Source organism: Populus euphratica, unplaced genomic scaffold (genome assembly GCF_000495115.2).
Source record: "Populus euphratica unplaced genomic scaffold, PopEup_1.0 scaffold336.1, whole genome shotgun sequence".
Classification (NCBI taxonomy): Eukaryota; Viridiplantae; Streptophyta; class Magnoliopsida; order Malpighiales; family Salicaceae; genus Populus; species Populus euphratica.
Genome location: NW_011500225.1, coordinates 168,714 through 187,289, shown reverse-complemented (window position 1 = coordinate 187,289; position 18,576 = coordinate 168,714). Strand labels below are relative to the sequence as shown.

The window sequence follows — 18,576 nt, the reverse complement described above, 5'->3', positions numbered from 1 at the left end:
TCCTTTGTTCGAGGGAAGGATTGTTGGGTATGCGACCAAAGTCCCACATTGGTTAGAAATGGGAAGGATCATGGGTATATAAGGATGGACAAATATCTCCATTGGTATGAGGCCTTTTGGGTATAGCCCAAGAGCAAATTTATGAGGGCTTAGGCCCAAAGTGGGCAATATCATACCAATATGGAGATAGGTGGTGTCCATAGTCCTTATAAAACAAATTTCCTGAACTCAATCACTCCATCACGCTGCATAAATGCTACAAGGAGAGGAGATGCTATTGTTAGAGAATAATATGAATTAGATCTTACACTCTCGTTGATAGTTTCAAGTTTTTGGGTTCAAGCAAGAATCTCTAGCAACATAAATATCTAAAACCCATTAATGAGATAAGACTCAAAAGCTGAAAAGATGCAGCATTACCTCTAATTTTTCTGTGCCAAGGAAAGTTAAATTTCTCAGCATTATAAAAACGGTCGGCATTATGCTTTCATAACCTTTTTGCAAATAGTTTCTTCTTCTTGTTTCTGAAGAGTGCAAGCTGAAGTTCTTTAACATGAGAAATGTTAAAATACTGACATGCAAACTCGACAAGATAAAAAGGTAAAGGACCGGATTAATCAGAAATGAGTCACACAAGAATTTACGTGGTTCACCCAATTGAGCTATGTTCACAGATAAGTATAGAAGGATTTTACTAAGTAATGTGGGAATTACAACCTCTCTTTATTAATAGGAGAACAACTGAAATCTCTCTAATAATAGGAGAAAACACCTCACTTACTCTCTCACAAATTCCTCACAATTTTGTGGGATTATTTTCCCTCTCTCACTCTACTCTTCCTCTCTTATTTCTCTCTCGTGTTGTATTTGAGGCAAAGATGCACTACCTATTTATAGGCAAGCATCCTTGCCTTTGTCTTGCAAAAGACAAGAGCAAGGTAGGTGACACCGAATTGGTGCCTATTGTTTTTGATCTCTCTCACTCTACTCTTCCTCTCTTATTTCTCTCTCGTGTTGTATTTGAGGCAAAGATCCTACTGATTGCCAATAAATTTTCTGAGTGACTTGTGTTAGTTGTTTTCATCGGTTGCTACCGGTCAAAGATATCTAAACAAACACCAAGGGATGATGAGTTGACTGTTCTTGTTGCTGTGCCTTTGTCTTGCAAAAGACAAGAGCAAGGTAGGTGACACCGAATTGGTGCCCATTGTTTTTTATTTTGCAGCACCAATTGGTGCCTAACATTGTTGACTTTGGTGCCCATCTTGCAAAGTCAACAATGTTTAGCTGGCTTCATATTCTCCCACTTGAAGACTTATTGCCTCAGCTTACTTCCAAGATATACTTCGATGGATATTCTAGTTATTTTTCCACAAGCATTGCACCTGCATACCCCTTGACCAGTGAAATCGATTTAGCCAGATGCACTTTCCCATGTCTTATTTGTATGTCCTGCTAAAATTATCATTTTGTATAATGTTTAAAACAACTATTAATTCATGTAAGATTGGTTATTGGACTGTAAAATATAGCTTTAATTGATTGCAGTTACTCTTTAAAAAACTAAGCTGTTCACTCATTGATAATGTCTGCTTTTTTCTCATGTCAAAGAACTTCAGCTTGCTCCCTTCAGAAACAAGAAGAAGAAACTATTTGCAAAAGGGGTATGAAAGCAGAATGCCGACCGTTTTTATAATGCTGAGAAATTTAACTTTCCTTGGCACAGAAAAATCAGAGGTAACGCTGCATCTTTTCAGCTTTTAAGTCTTATCTCATTGGGTTTTAGATATTTATGCTGCTAGAGATTCTTGCTCGAACCCAAAAACTTGAAACTATCATCGAGAGTGTAAGATCTAATTCATATTATTCTCTATCAACAGCATCTCCTTGTAGCATTTATGCAGCGTGATGGAGTGACTGAGTTCAGGAAATTTGTTCGATCTTCGGACAAGATGCGCCAGTAGAAAACAAGATCCACTGTAAGGCCACTTTTTCTAGACAAAAATGCAGATAATTTGTGCAACAAAATTCAGTGGATTCTGCACAAATATTAGCAATGAAAAGGGAGATAACAGGTAGATTTGTGCATCAGAATTCAGTGGATTCTGCACAAATGTTAGTAATGAAGAGAAAAAAGGAAGATGACAGATAAATTTCAGGCCCATAATAATCAGCTTCATGTGATGTGATAGAGGTGAGGGTGGCTATGATAATTACTAATACATAAAAGTAATGGTCATTAGTAATTTAAGAAATTCAATATTTTATTTCTAATACTTTACATTTTTTCCTAATTTGTGTTTTAATGCTTTTACATTTCTTCACGATCTCGGCGAGAATTGCAATTAAAAGGGGTTTGGGGTGTAGTAATAATTTTTTTTAAAGTATTTTTTATTTAGAAATATATTAAAATAATATTTTTTATTTTTAAAATATATTTTTGATATTATTATATTAAAAAAATAAAAAAATAAAAAAATCATTAATTTTAAATAAAAAAATCATTTTAACCGACCATACTCGAATAATAAAACTATGATTTATTATTAAAACATTAAAATAATTGTGGTGAAATTACACGTTAGCATTGTTTCATGTTTCGTATAAACACTGCATATAAGTCTCTCTTTACTTTTCTTTTTTCTTTCTTTTCCTTTTATTTTATTTTTTAATAATTGATTGATTTTAATTTGGTTATGATTTCAATTTATTTCTATAAAATTATTATAATTTTAAATAAATTTTTGTTAGAACTAAACATATTAACATGTTATCTAACTTCATTTTTGAATTTATAAAATAGATTGTATCATATTGAAATAATAATTATATAATTTAATTTAAAATATAAATTAAGTAAAATATCAAGTTGAAAAAAAAAGCACTCAGTAAACTAATATACATTGTATGTTATTAAACATGGACTTGGACAACAACACTACAGGTTAATTATAGAAATTAAGTGTTGTTTTTGTATTTTAAAAATATTTAAAAAAAATTAAAATTTTTTATTTTTTTATTTATTTTAAATTAATATGTTTTTTATGTTTTTAAATTATTTTGATGTATTGATATTAAAAATATTTTTTTAAAAAAAAATTAATAATATTAATATTAATATAAAAAATTATTTAAAATTAATTATAATTATATTATTAAACAAATTATATATAACAATCAAATCAAAATATCAAACACTACGAAAAAATAAAGAAAGAAAAGAGAAGGAGAGACCATTTACAGAGTACAAACATGAAAGTAGCGTTTCACTTGTTAAAGTTAGTATTGATTTCAAAATATTTTTTATTTTAAAATATAATAAAATAATATTTTTAAATTTTTTAAAAAAAAATAGTATATCATATTAAAATCATAAAAAAAAATTAAAAATATAATTAAATAAAAAAAATAAACGCAATCCAACTATGGATTAAAACAACCAACACAACGAGACAGGGGGCAGCATTGCCGACCATAGGAAGGAAAGCAGCTAGTAGCTAGCTAGCCGCTCACAATCTTGTGACCCACGTTCGATCATCTGTCTGGACTGCAGAAGATGAATGACAGGAATGGAAGCCAAAAGCAGACAGACACCTACACGTCATTTTCTTGCTGGAAATCCTTTTCGTGTCCCCCATACGGTCCATGCCCATGGCTCCAGATTCTGTACATGGGGTTGCCCCCACGATCATCGCCATACATGCCTAGGGGTAATTAACGGCAAAAGAATCTTGATTATTATATTTTTGTGCTCAATTATGAAGTATCCGATTATTGAATATCATTTCATTTTTTTAATTGAATTATTTAATGTTAGTTTGGTCAGGTTTGAATAAGTTAACAAGATTATAATTGATTTATGAGCCACATGCAATTTAAATTGACATCAAACGTAAATTTAATTATAAATTACAAGTTTCTCTTATCAATTCACCTAGTTTTTATTATCAAATGAGTATAATGCTTTTTACATATTTTTTTAATTAACAAAGTATTAATCAAGTGGTTAAGTTATTGTTATATCTCTACATTAGATGAAAATACAAATTCAATCTTCAAGGAACATATTTATTAATAGAAATAGCCATGAATTCTGAATAAAACTAATCTTATTCTTTAAAAAATATTAGGATATCCAAAAAAATATAAAAAAATATATAATTTTTTTAAGTCAATTCTAAAGCCTTTATTATTAATCAAATTGTGCCGACATTTTCATAATCCATCCATAGTCACACTTTCCACTCTCATAGTTTATTTATTCATTTATTGGGTGTTTTGAGTTTTGGTTTCGTCATGGAATGATGAAAAAAAAATAGAAATAATATAAATATGTTTGACAAAGATGAAAATATAAAAATTAATTTATTTGTATAACAATTTTAAAATCAATTTATATTATTTAAAAATATATCTTTGTTTTATTATACTCAAGTTTCTTTATTTTTTTATTCTAAAATTGTATTGCGATAAATTATGTTATTGCCATAAATAATAAATGAGCGACGAGACAAGATCGGACATGGCAACCCTTCATTGGCCAATTCAAGATATACTCACCTAAAAACACATCAATGGAGGTCCTAATCTACACCATCAAGCAGCATAAAGAGCTCCATGGCTTTTACAGTCATTTGAGAAAAATACACGTGGAGCATGGACAGGGAACCAGCGCTTTTCACTTCGGTTGCAGGAAGCTGTCTATTTTTGTCGTGTCTTTAAAAACCTTAATTTTGGTACGTAAGCTATTGTCCAGCTCCCAATTTCGTCCTAATACAAGACATTTTCTCAAATCGATCCTTCTATCCATGCCCGTTAAAATTTCCTTTTAATGTGAATATTTTGTGAAAAAATATAGTACAGCCTTGGAGGGATTTTAATGAAAAATATTGACAAGAATTCAATTGATATATTCTTTTTTTTAAGATGAAAATAGAAAAAAATTAATATTCAATTGATATATTCTTTTCAATTATTAGTTTTTGAAGAATTTTTGAAAAATAGATGAACGGAAAATATTTTTTAATTAAAAGAAAGTGCTTTTATTTCTTAAAATCTTGGAGATATTTAACATTTCCATTAAATAAATAGAAATTATTTATTTAGGGTTACATTTTTTTTCTTTCTGGTCACCTGTGAGACATTGTTTAGAATAAAACTCTTTTTTCCTAAATTACCTAAATTCTGTCGCATTTTCACGCGCTTGTATCTCGCGTGAGAAAACTCACTGTCATTGATTTTAGGCTTTTGTTTAATTCTCTGCAGCTAGAACACCGTAATTGGATGTTCTCCCTGGCCAGTGGCACGCAAGGTGTTCAACTTAATCTTTTAATTGGTTGATGAGAAAATGGAATAATGAAAGTTTCTAACTCGAGATTTCACTAGATTATTTCTTAAATTATACGTGTAAAAGTTTGCAAGTAATTGTATTTCAAATATATAAATCAACGTTGTGGGGTCAATTATACTTAGTTTGAAATATATACCTTTTAAATTATGTTTTTTATATGCTTTTTTAACTGTTTTTAAATGAAAAACAATTATGAATAATATTGTATTCTTATTTTATACACAAATTTTTTTAGAAATGCAAAACATTAAAACTATTTATTTATACATGTTTATATTTGATTAGTGTCATAAACTCATTTGTCTTATTAAAAATCCAATATAAAATATTTTTCTGGACTTATAAATGTTTAGTGTTGTTGATTTATTTGTTTTATTAGTAATTTAGAATTTTAATTTTTAATTAACAAATTTTTCAAGATAATTTTTATACTTATATTACCACATATACAAATGATTGTTGAAAATTACGGTTTCAATTTCATATGAAAAATCATTATAATTTAGACATGTTTTAATTTTTTTTTTATGGAAAAATTATTCCTCATTTTCTATAAATAAACATATTTTCTATTTTTTATTCAAACAGAAAAATAATTCTATATTACTGAATAAACCATAATTTTATCATTTTTTTCAATCACTTTAATTTAATTACATATCCAAATTTAAATCACATGTTTTATTTATAATCACGTGGATATTGGTTAAGCTGGAGATTTCTTTACCTTTTATCAGTTTATAAGTTTTTCAGACTAGTCCTAATTTACATGTATGTGCTGTACTGTATGTAGAATTAATTATTATTTTTTAATATAATAAATGATATCAAGGTCTTCAAAAATTATTTAATATTTTTATTAAACCTAATCTAATAAATTAATCTTAAGAATTTTTAATGTGACTCTTTTTTCACTTAGTCTTAAAATTACTAAGTGGAGATATTGTCCATGTAAAACTTAATTACTTGACTACAATAAAAATATTTTTATTAATTAATAAAAAAATACAAGGATGAGATTGAAATATATATAAAAAAATTGATATGGAAAACTTTATAACTATGACATAACTAAACTAATTTGATCGGTTTAAAAATAACTTAATTAATCATAATAAAAAATTAAAAATAAATTTGAGTAAAAAATACAGAAACTGATAAGAAAAAAACATTATTCTTAACTTTGATTTGAAATTAAATTATGTAAAAGTTGTTTTAATGTGATTTGATCAATTTAGCTCATAAAAAATATTTAAAAAAAAATGTAATTAAAAAAAAACACTAATCATATGAACAAGTCCCATATTGATTCTGAAGTAGTGATAATTATTATATTAAATATTTCAAAATAATCTAATTTTTAATTTAAAATCACACGTTTACCTCTTTTTCTCTACATTTTGGAGAGAATCAAGTTAATATACAAACTAAAATAGTATCCCACTCTAATTCTCTCTGCAACTATTTTTTTTTCCCACTCTGTTTCCTAATAATGGACCGTGTAAATTCATCTGAATTTTTATTTCATCTTTCCAAACATTATCACAATCATTTCTATGCACATGATCTAACAATTCCCCCCCACCTCGATCATGATTCACTAAATATAAGTTATAAACCCTATTCCCATCTTGATTTAATGAATTGATGCTTGATTTGGATTAATTTTTATTTTAAATAATTTTAAATATTATTTTAATTGAATTTAAATAATTGAATCAACTATTTATGATTCAATTCAGTTCATTCAATTAAAAAATTGGAGTTCTGAGTTTTTATTATCTAAATTTTAAAAAATAAAAAAAAATATTATTTTAAATAAAAATAATTAATTTAAATTAACCCATAATATAATAACTCCAACTATAAAACAAGAGTTTTATAATGTCGAGGTAGTAAATAATAACATTTCATTTATTTTTTAGGGGATTTATTTAAAAAATAATAGATAAAATCTTGTTATTATTTATTATTATTTTTTTCTCGGAACACTCATGCTTTGATCACTCGCTGAACACAACGCGCTTTCATTAACGCGTGTAATAACAAAAAATTAAGAACCCTGTTTCACCATAATTTATTAATTTATATCCATATCGAGAATTCCACTGAATGGATTTCAGGTTCCAAATTTCCTCAAGAAAGGAAAAAAAGAGAGAGAAGGAATTTCCCTTTTTAATAGATCTCTTCTTCTCTGTAACTTAAAAAGAGAGAATCCAATTCCGCTAGGAATTCAAGATTCGCAATCTAAGTAGCACTTTGATGTTTCCCAGGAATCCGAATCTTTAAAATCTCTCTTTTGGGTTCACTTTCATGGCTGATGAAATCACTTCTCTTTTGAGGTAAATATTATAACTCGATTCCTCTTTTTGAAAAGTTTTTCTTAGCTGAAAGGTTTTGATTTTGATGATGGTGATCGACGCAGTTTAGTAGCATGTGATTGGATCCACTTGATTGATGCTCTTGACAGTGAAGTAATCAGTGAAGTTTCGTAGCAGGTAATTGTCATTTGGATCAATGATTTTTATTTGTGTCTTTTAATTATTTTTGTTTTCTTTTCTCTGTTTGTGGCTGCTGAGAAATTCAAGAAAAAATAAGTGGGAAATGAGAAAAAGAATGGAACTTTGACTAATGCTGATTAATTCTAAACTGGGTTTTGCTTTATTTTTCACTTTGATTAGTGAGAAAATGGGGGTAAAGATTAAGAGGTGATGAAGTTTGCTCTACTTTACAGTTAATGCTGTTCTGTTTGAATAAAAAAGTTTCACCTTTTAATTTCAGTTAATTTGTTTCAGAAACTTAATTTATGTTAACCAGTTCGTTTTTTTTTTCTTTTAAATTTTGAAGTAACAAAAAAAATATTTAATTGGTTTTTTGAATTTTTTTTGGGTGGTTTAGGTTCATGCTTCCTTGCCATTTAGTAGATAGAAGTGTAGTTCATTGGTAATGCAATCAGTTGATGAGAACGAGAGCGAGAACAAGAAATTGAAGCGTTTGAGGTCATTAAGTAATAACATGCCTTTGACTGACAACACCACCCCACAAAATGTCGAGGACAGCATTCTTTTTCCTATTGAAGAGATAGTGCAATCACCGTTGCCTGGATATGTGGCGCCGACTTCGATAGGTTTTAGTGCTGATGATAGTTTAGTTACTTACTTATTCAGTCCTGATCACACCTTGAGTAGGAAGGTTTTTGCTTTTGATCTCAAGAATGGCAAGCAAGAATTGTTTTTTGGTCCCCCTGATGGTGGACTCGATGAGAGTAATATATCAGCGGAAGAGAAGCTGCGGAGGGAGAGGTTGAGAGAACGTGGGCTGGGAGTGACAAGATATGAATGGGTGAAGACAGGCTTGAAGAAGAAAGCAATTATGGTGCCATTGCCTGCAGGGGTTTGTTTGCTCACTTCTTTTACTTATCACTTTATATGATTCCCAGTAATTATTTTTTAAAGTTTAAACAGTTAATGTCACTGTACACTTTCAAATCCTTGCAGTTTGGTAGCTGGGAACCTTTTATTTTAATCTGTTCACTGTTAAGTACATTGTATGTAGATTTTCTGTTAGGTTTGAATTTTGAAGTAATGGAGAAGTGTTCTAATTGAACTTGTGGAGTTGGTGAATTGCTCTATGATTTTTGAATTCAAGAAAAATAATTTCTTTTACGGGGTCCCAATTTGAATCCCTGGGATCACATAACTCTGCAATTTCTTATTTCATTGGGAAACCATGTATGATCATATTACTTACATACTATCACAATTCTCATGTCTCTACTTTAAACACATTTGTACTTTTTGCTAGATTGTCTAATTCATGTTTATATAGTTGCCATAATTATCTCTTATGTTACTTTCGAAATATGGTGGAATCGAATGCAGTTAAGTCAGTTCAATTAACTTGATTTTTAAAACTGCATGATAAGTTTTAGTGCTTTGTACATATGGATCAGGAGTAATTTGTAAATATAATAACCTAATATATTGACATGCAAAGCCACAAGTTGAAATCAGTCAGCTCTGCTGATGATATTACCTTTTCTTTATTTACAGATTTATTTACAGGAACTCTACTCTCCCAAACCTGAGCTCAAGCTTCCTAGCTCCTCATCATCACCTATTATTGATCCACATATCTCTCCTGATGGTACCATGCTTGCTTATGTACGGGACAGTGAGCTGCATGTTCTAAATTTCTTGTTCAATGAGTCCAAACAATTAACACATGGTGCTCAGGGAAATACAGTGGTAAGTTTCAAATTATTGTTATCTGTTGGAGGTTGGATAATTTAAGATTTTATCGATGATGTGCGTTAACTACTGGAACTGTGGATCCTGTCCATAGAGTAATATCCGATGTTATGAACTATCAGTATCATTATGATTACATGTATCTTTATTTACTGAATTATTGATCTATCTAAATCCTATTGATTAACTTCTCTTCAACTGTTTGTGGCAAATATTTGATACTAATTACACAATAATTATCACTCATTGTACCCTATGAATTTGAATTTCTAACATGTGGGATCTGCTCCATGCATTTTCCCCTACATCACTATCCAGTGCCGTATCCGCCACTAAACCATTGTTAATTAACTCCTTTCTTTCCAATTTGACCCATCAGATATTTGGATAGAATAGAAACTGTCAGTTTTCTCAGTATTGGTTTGCTTGACTTTCTCTCTATAGCAGAATTAAAAATGCACAGGAATTGAGAGAGCTTTAATTGTACTCTTTTTACCTGGCTTTGTTCATAGATTTTCGCTTACCCAAAATCATCTATTTTAAATGCTACATTTATGGTATGGTGTATTGTCTTGACAACTTTTTATCATGCTTAAACTCAAAACAAGGCCACCATCAAAAGCTAGAAAATGTTTATAAGTTAACCTGTGAAATAATACAATAATATTTGGTTCTGGTAATCAATAATTATTTGATTGTTTTATTTTCATTTGTTCTTAATCATTTTTCTGAACTGAATGTGACATTGCTTCTTCTTTTTTTATATTAAACTTCACAGACTCATGGCATTGCTGAATATATAGCTCAGGTGAGAACTTCATCCTTACTCCTGGCTTGTCATCTCCACACATATGTTAACTTAGACACTGCTGGTTTGCAAATACTTTTAATTTTCAGCAGAACTTAATTTACTTATTTTCAGTTGCTAGGTTGATTTTACAATGGTATTGGATTCTGTGGGTTCTATTTCTAAGTGAGTACAATTGAACTTTTTACCTGAGGTTTTTAATTTATTGATTGCAGGAGGAAATGGACCGGAAGAATGGTTACTGGTGGTCACTTGACAGCAAATTCATTGCATTTACACAAGTTGATTCATCTGAGATTCCTCTTTTTAGAATTATGCACCAAGGCAAAAGCTCCGTTGGTTCAGAAGCACAGGAAGACCATCCTTATCCCTTTGCAGGAGCTTCAAATGTCAAAGTTCACCTCGGGGTAGTTTCTGTTCATGGTGGTTCTGTAACTTGGTTGGATCTTCTCTGTGGAGGAACTGAAAAACCAGATAACGAGGATGAATATTTGGCCAGAGTCAATTGGATGCATGGAAATATTCTCATAGCTCAAGTTTTGAACAGGTCTCATTCAAAATTAAAACTTATTAAGTTTGATATCAAGGTGGGGAAAAAAGAAGTCATATATGCAGAAGAACAATTCCCATGGATTAATTTACATGACTGCTTCACTCCTCTGGACAAAGGAATCACTAAATATTCTGAAGGATTCATTTGGGCAAGTGAAAAGACAGGATTTAGACATTTGTATCTGCATGATGCAAATGGGACATGCTTAGGACCAATTACTGAAGGTGACTGGATGGTTGAGCAAATTGCTGGTGTAAATGAGGCTGCAGGAATGATATATTTTACTGCAACTCTAGATGGGCCATTGGAATCGCATCTTTATTGTGCCAAACTGTTCCCAGATGAAAAAAACGCCTTGCAGGCTCCAGTGAGATTAACAAATGGTAAGGGGAAACACTCAGTTGTGCTTGATCACCACTTGCAGAATTTTGTTGATATCCATGATTCCCTTGATTCTCCCCCAAGAGTTTCTCTCTGCTCCCTGTTTGATGGAAGAGAAATTATGCCTCTGTTTGAACAGGCTTTCACCATTCCAAGATTTAAAAGGCTGGAACTTGAGCCTCCAAAGATAGTTCAGATACAGGCAAACGAGGGGACCATATTGTATGGGGCTTTATATGAGCCTGACCCGACTAGATTTGGACCACCACCATACAAAACCTTGATCAGCGTGTATGGTGGCCCCAGTGTACAGTATGTATGTGATTCTTGGATAAGTACAGTTGACATGAGAGCACAATATCTTCGGAGCAAAGGCATCTTAGTGTGGAAGGTTAGTGTTTTGAACATAGACGTATTGACTGTGTACTTGATTTGATTTTGATTTTATTGTTTTTGACTCCTCATCTAGTCAGACTGATTAGAATATTTGTTACTTTCTTACCTAAAATTACATAAATGGTTCAATTCTGCTGTTTGTATCCATAGATAGTTGCCAAATCTGAAACTGGTGGTGGTTAATGTTTCAATATTCATGCACATAAACTTAAAAAGTCTGGAAGTTGAGTTGTTAGGTAATGTCCAAGATATAATTTATATTATTTTCTAACACATTTCCTCAAGTGAAAGCTCTTTGGGCTTGAAACTTGCACAAGTCCATGATACTTTCTGTTTAATTTTTATCAAATAAATAGAGATGGTGAGATTTGAACTCGTGATCACTTGGTCATCAAGGTTTTAATACCATGTCAAAGAATCATCTCAATTCAATTGCTTAAAGTGTTAGGTAAGATCCAAGATATAAATTCTCTAATAGAACAAGAGACATCTCGCAGGTCAACATTTTACAACCACTAGCTTATAGATTAGTTGCTTAATGGGTGATAACAAAAACATGTTTATGTCTCACATTAACATCTTAAATATTTCTTAAGTGAAGAAAGTTTGTTACCTGAATCGCCTCTTTCTTTCACCCTTGACACAGTTGGATAACAGAGGAAGTGCTCGCCGTGGGCTGAAGTTTGAAGGTGCTCTGAAAGGAAATCCTGGCTGCATTGATGCTGAGGATCAGCTTACTGGAGCTGAATGGCTCATTAAAGAAGGACTGGCAAAAGCTGGTCATATTGGGTTGTATGGATGGAGTTATGGGGGATATATGTCAGCTATGATCTTGGCAAGGTTCCCTGATGTCTTCTGTTGTGCAGTTTCTGGTGCACCTGTAACCACCTGGGATGGATATGACACATTTTATACTGAGAAATACATGGGTTTGCCTTATGAGAATCCAGCAGGCTATGAGTACGGCTCTGTGATGCATCATGTGCACAAGTTAAAGGGGAGGTTGTTACTGGTGCATGGGATGATTGATGAAAATGTGCATTTTAGACACACTGCAAGGCTTGTCAATGCACTCGTGGCAGCTGGAAAACCCTATGAATTATTAATTTTTCCAGATGAACGACACATGCCCCGTCGGCATAAGGACCGAATTTACATGGAAGAGAGAATTTGGGAGTTCTTTGAGAGATATCTGTGAGGTAATTTTTGTTTATAGATTCATGTTGTCGCAGAGAAAATTCTGCATCTTTTTTCTTCGATATTTCTTGCATATCATAAAATCAAGGAGTCCTACCCTTTTCAACATCAACTTTCACTGCATAATGTTTTGATATTGCCTTCTGTACTGTGCATGTTCTTTTTATTCAATGAGCCTCGTTTCAAATTGATTACTATCTGCATATTCAGCTGACGTGAAGTCATAGATAGCAATGTCTGCTTCCCTAGCTGTTTGCACTAAAATTGGAGCCCGTTCTCCGTGTAAAGATGCAACACATTAGCTCAAGTGATACAAGGGACCAAATAATCTATTAACCTTGAACATTCTTAGCTTGTACAAAAATCGAAAGGGTAATCAAGTTCTTATTGTACGAAAAAAGGATGGCTCCGCCTTTCTTCACTGCGGCAGCCTCTGAAACAATGGATTTTAAACAACAGATTAAATCTAAAAATTAAGGTGAAACATCCGAAGTCGAACAGGCAAGCCCGCTATCCTGTGTCTGCCAGACAGATAGTGAAATAACAAAAATCAAATTTTCACAGCATTGTCCCGGGATAGTGTATTTTAAGCATCTTCATGGAGATCCATGCAATTGCTCGCCCAATTCCATAAATCCCCCGACAGCCCTTCTCTCATCTCTACTGATTGGTCCAACACCATATCATTGCTCCAGCAGACAGAAGCAGCCACGTTTCCCCTTCGTTGTGCGAACATCCCACGATCCATCAATTAAGGATTCTGCGCCTGCATTTCAAAGAAATTTGATGAGGAATCCATTTCGATTGGGACATGTAATCAATTCCACTATAGGTTATCTCGGCGGTTTGCATTGCATTAAACTTGATCATCTCTGCTGTGACAGAGTATGGTTTGTGGATCCTGCAGTTCAACTACGTAAGCTGGCTATGGACATTAATTCTGAAGCGTTCGGCTATAACAGTAAGATAAAGGCTTCTTTTCCTTGCAATTGATACAGGATACAAGTAATTAATTGTTTTTTTTTATTTTTTATTATCTTAATATTATCTTTATTTATTATTATTATTAATAATAATAAATCACGTATACATGTATGATACTACAACATCATTGACAATTCATAGACGAATCCATTTTTAGAAATTATTAAATCCCATCATCATCATCATTTTCTTAAAATATAAAAATTTAATAACTCTTTGTGGTATCTCACATTCCTCAAATAAATTCATCATCTTGGTATTGCTGCGGTAGCTATTATGATTATAGTTTGAAAAAAATTATTTTATAAAAAGTACTTTAGTTGAGGTTGGTTTAAAAAAATAGGTGTTTGGTTAAAACTATGGTTGAAATTAATGTTAAAAAAAAGTAGTTTAATATATTTGGTCAAGAATACTTTTAAAATTGAGGTTATAAAATAATTTTAAAAAATATATAATAATATTAATGGTTTTTAATTTAAATATTGTGGATTTAACTATTGCTATTACATCATGAAATAAATCATATTTATATAATTTTTTTTATTATTCTATTAAACTATCTACAATTTCATTACAGACAAAATTTATCTGATAAGAACTACAAAATTATGTAAACTATTATTAAGAATAAAATTGAGATTACAGTACGAGTAAATTTAATTCACCTTAAACTAGTTTTTAAAAAAAACAAAAAAAAAAATTATTGTCAATATTCACGTGAATAGTACGAATGAAATTAATTAACTGCACTGATTTTTCAAAAAAAAATTGTTCACGTGAATAGTGCAATAGTAAAGCATTTAAAAATCCCTATAAGAAGCAGCAAAATGTTTCAAAAAAAAATTGTTCACGTGAATAGTACAATATTAAAGCATCCACTATTCATTAAAAATCCCAATAAGAAGCAGCAAAATAATGCTTCTCCAAAACCTGCAGCACGGTTGTAAAATTGGTGGATCCTATCATGAAAAATCATAGTTTTTCTTTATTAAACGATGATATATGTGGCTGCAGGTGAACCCATTACCAGACATCTTAATAAAGAAAGGATCTATCTTAGGAGGCACGCTAATCCTTTGAATCCTATCAATGATCAGATATGTCGAAGTGCTTGTTTTGTATTGTGATTAAAATTGTATTTAAGTGTGTTTGATTTTAAAAATATTAAATTAATATTATTTTAAAATTTTAAAATAAATTTAATGTGTTAGTTTGAAAAATAAAAAAAAATTTATTCTAATATATTTTAAAATAAAAAATGAAATACTATGTGTCATGATAAAAAACACAAATTTACTTATCTCAACGTACCATTTTGGATTTGCGGGCTTTGAATGAGACTAGAAGCAATATTGATATGTTTAAAAACGTGGTTCCTAAAAAAATATTAATTTAAAATAAAAATATAAAAAAGTTTTAAATTTTTTAAAAATACTTTTCGAATACAAAAAGAAATAAGAAGAATTGGACAAAACTGTTTACTCTGCTCCAAATGATGAAGATTAATTATAAGGGTGGTTTTTTTGGTGTTTTATTGCATAAATAGGTTTATCAAATTGCTTAGAATATTTTTTAAATATTTTGAATTAAAAATTAGTTAAAAAATCGGTTTTCAAGTCCCTGATTTGTTATTTCTTGATTCTTAATACCTACCATAGAATTAATGACAGTACGACGCCTAGCTTACATAAAAATATATCAACTGATAAACTCTATAAATATATAGCTTGAAGGAAAAAAAGAAATATTATTTTTGAGATTCATTTAAGGAGAAAATAAATGCATGAACAAGGCGGTTATAAATCTTAAAGGGTTATTATGGTGATTAAAAAATTTTACTCCATTTTTTTTATTTTCTAGGTCGAAACTTTATGCAAAAAATATTAAATTAGTATTTTTAAGTGTTTTTAGATATTTTTAATATGCTGATATTAATAATAAAAAATCTAAAAATTATTATTTTTATTAATTCTTGATTGAAAAGCATTTTTTACTGGAATATCAAACACATATTTAATCTTAGTTATAGTATTAAATAACTAAAAGGTGCCCTTATCATAAAAAATAAAATAAAATAAAAAACCAAAATGGCTACTCCCAATTCTAGTGAGAATACTATTTTTATTTTTCTTTCTTGATAAATAAAACCCACATTCTCTTCTAAATATAGATTTTCCATGTTTCCAATGACCAGCTAAAAGGAAAAATATTGGAGTATAATATTTTTTTATTAAAAAAATAAGATAGCTCCAAATCCCGAAGATTTATCTACAAAATCACTAAAATATAATAAAATCCTGCTTTTAATCCGGCTTCTCTATTTTAAAACCCTAGGCCTCTTGCCCTGCCAATATTTTTCCCTTGAGCGATTGTTCCCACCGGCTCTAACTCCGAAACCATGGCGGCTAGCATCTGCTCCTCCTTCAACAATGACATGGTCATAGATATTCTTGCCAGACTACCCGTCAAAGCACTCCTTCGTTTCAAATCTGTTTCTAAACCCATGCTCTCCGTCATCACCAACCCTAGATTTATCACCTCCCACCTCCACCAATCCACCAAAAACTCCTCCCTCGTATTTCATTTTTCTCACGATGAGTTCCCCATATCAATGCTCTACTACAATGAACCTACCACTCTCCGTGTCGTGCATATACCACCATCTATGAAGGATCATTCTCTCAAACCACGTATACGTATTAAGGGTTCCTGTGGCGGTTTGTTATTCATGGAAATCTATTTTGGTTGCTGTATGTTTCATTATGGTTTGTGGAATCCTGCTACCAGACAGTTCAAGAAAGTTACAGGGCCCCAGCAGTGTATAAATCTTCTTGCTGAAGGGTTTGGCTATGGCAGCAAGATTAATGACTATAAGTTAGTCAGAATTGGGTATTTCTTGCACCCTCGCACCCTAATAACGCGTTACGATCGAAGGCGAGTGGATTCTGTTGTTCGAGCTTTGGTGTACTCTTGGAAAACAGATTCTTGGAGAACAGTTGAAGATGGTGCGCTGCTTGGCGGTCGCTTTAGCGATGCTGTTGCTGTGAAGGGTGACTTGTATTGGAAGGTAAGTGGAGTAGTAAATTTGGCCAACGAAGTAGTCCTTGCATTTGATTCTGACACTGATGTGTTTAGAAGGATAGAGCTGCCGGGTTTGAATCAATCGAGTCCGAACTATTCGATGACTATCACTGGATTCAAGGATTCACTCGGACTCTTTCTATTTCTCGAAGGTAGTTCAAACTCAGGTTTTGATCTATGGGTGCTGAATGAGAGTAGGAATATTGGTGGTAATATCAAGTGCTGGAGTAAGTTGCTTACTGTTGGGTCAATGCCAAGAATTGGATGGCCAATATCGGCATGGAGAGGCAAAATAATCCTGAAGAGTCCGAATGAAAAAGATGGTTTTTTCTTGTATGATCCAATTAGCCAAGAAGTCATTGATGTTCCAATATCAAGTTCTGGAGTTTATGATTATGCGGAGACTCTAGCTTCAGTTGATGGAACATCCAATCTTATGCTGGAGGATGCCCCTCTCTGAGTTACAATCAAGACTCTTTACCTTTTGCAGATTACAATATTTTGCGATACAGTCTTCCTTTAAGGGGAAGGTAGGTCAAGGGCCTAGCCTTGCATCAACGCTAAGGTATCTCTCTTTTTTTATATTTTCCCTCGATTTTCCCTAGAAAGAAAAACCCTCCATCTGTAGAGATTAATTCTGCTGATATCTGTGCTCAGTGGAAAATTGATAATTCCACTTGGAATTCGTAGCCACTGTGATGGATTCTGCACTATTTTCTTGGTTAGCTAAAGTACTTTTAAATCTTAAATTTCAACTACAATGTTTTTTTCTCAATAAAAGTCATTTTTGATATATATGTGAATTGAGACACCGTCCACTATATTTTCTCAATAAAAGTCATTTTTGATATATGTGTGAATTGAGACACCGTCCACTATATAGCATTTATAAATCTTAGTTGAGCCCTAGGGCATGATACATAAATTCTGGCCCTTCAATCCTACATCTATTGCCTCCTCTTTCCCATGAAATCTTCTGGAAATCTATCCTAGCAAACGCCATGGAAAAAGGAAATTGAAAGTAATGGTTTTCCATTATCTCTTGCCGTAAGATAAGTAAATTTATATATATACGATCGCATTCTGTCAAGATTGCCTGTCAAGTCCTTTATCGGATTCGAGTTTGTATCCAGACACTGGCTTTCTCTCATCACGAAACCTAAATTTATAATCGCCCATCAAGACCTTTCCACCAAACGCCCCTCTCTTTTATATTCACTGCAGATTCCCATAAGAATTAATCCCCTCAAGTATCGTTTCTCCGCCACACAGAAACCATAACTTCCCATCCTGTTCGAATTCCACGATGCATGAAGGACAGTGCCGCGTTCAGAGAAAAAATTACTTGACAAATCCATGGCAGGTTCTTGTGGCGGTTTGATTTGTATAAAAATTTTATGCTACAAGGACTTGGAGTATGTGCTGTGGAACCTGCTACCAGATGGATCAAGCGAATCAAATTGCCCCAACAGGCGCGTGCGTATTTTGTCAGAAGGGTTCGGGTGTAGCTGTGAGATAAATGATTATAAGAGGGTGAGAATGGGTCTTTTCTATCGTTTTCCGAGTTCTGATTCTG

The 18,576-nt window shown here is 31.8% G+C and overlaps 2 protein-coding genes across 3 annotated transcripts; both read left to right on the top strand.

Annotated features, from left to right (window-relative positions):
• The first annotated feature begins 7,449 nt into the window (after window positions 1-7,449).
• LOC105112365 (dipeptidyl peptidase 9-like) lies at window positions 7,450-13,130 on the top strand. Of its 2 annotated transcripts, XM_011008052.1 has the most exons (7): window positions 7,450-7,692; window positions 7,776-7,848; window positions 8,249-8,743; window positions 9,403-9,597; window positions 10,379-10,408; window positions 10,624-11,733; window positions 12,385-13,130. In XM_011008052.1, the coding sequence occupies exons 3-7, from the start codon at window positions 8,297-8,299 to the stop codon at window positions 12,934-12,936; spliced, it is 2,334 nt and encodes a 777-aa protein (XP_011006354.1). In that variant the 5' UTR covers window positions 7,450-7,692; window positions 7,776-7,848; window positions 8,249-8,296; the 3' UTR covers window positions 12,937-13,130. The 2 variants fall into 2 exon arrangements, with proteins under 2 accessions (XP_011006354.1, XP_011006352.1); XM_011008050.1 differs by having other exon boundaries at window positions 7,450-7,848.
• A 3,187-nt stretch (window positions 13,131-16,317) lies between these two features.
• LOC105112374 (F-box/kelch-repeat protein At3g23880-like) lies at window positions 16,318-17,460 on the top strand. The gene has a single exon (XM_011008066.1). It carries the CDS (start codon window positions 16,318-16,320, stop codon window positions 17,458-17,460), a length of 1,143 nt encoding a protein of 380 aa, XP_011006368.1.
• Window positions 17,461-18,576: the final 1,116 nt, after the last annotated feature.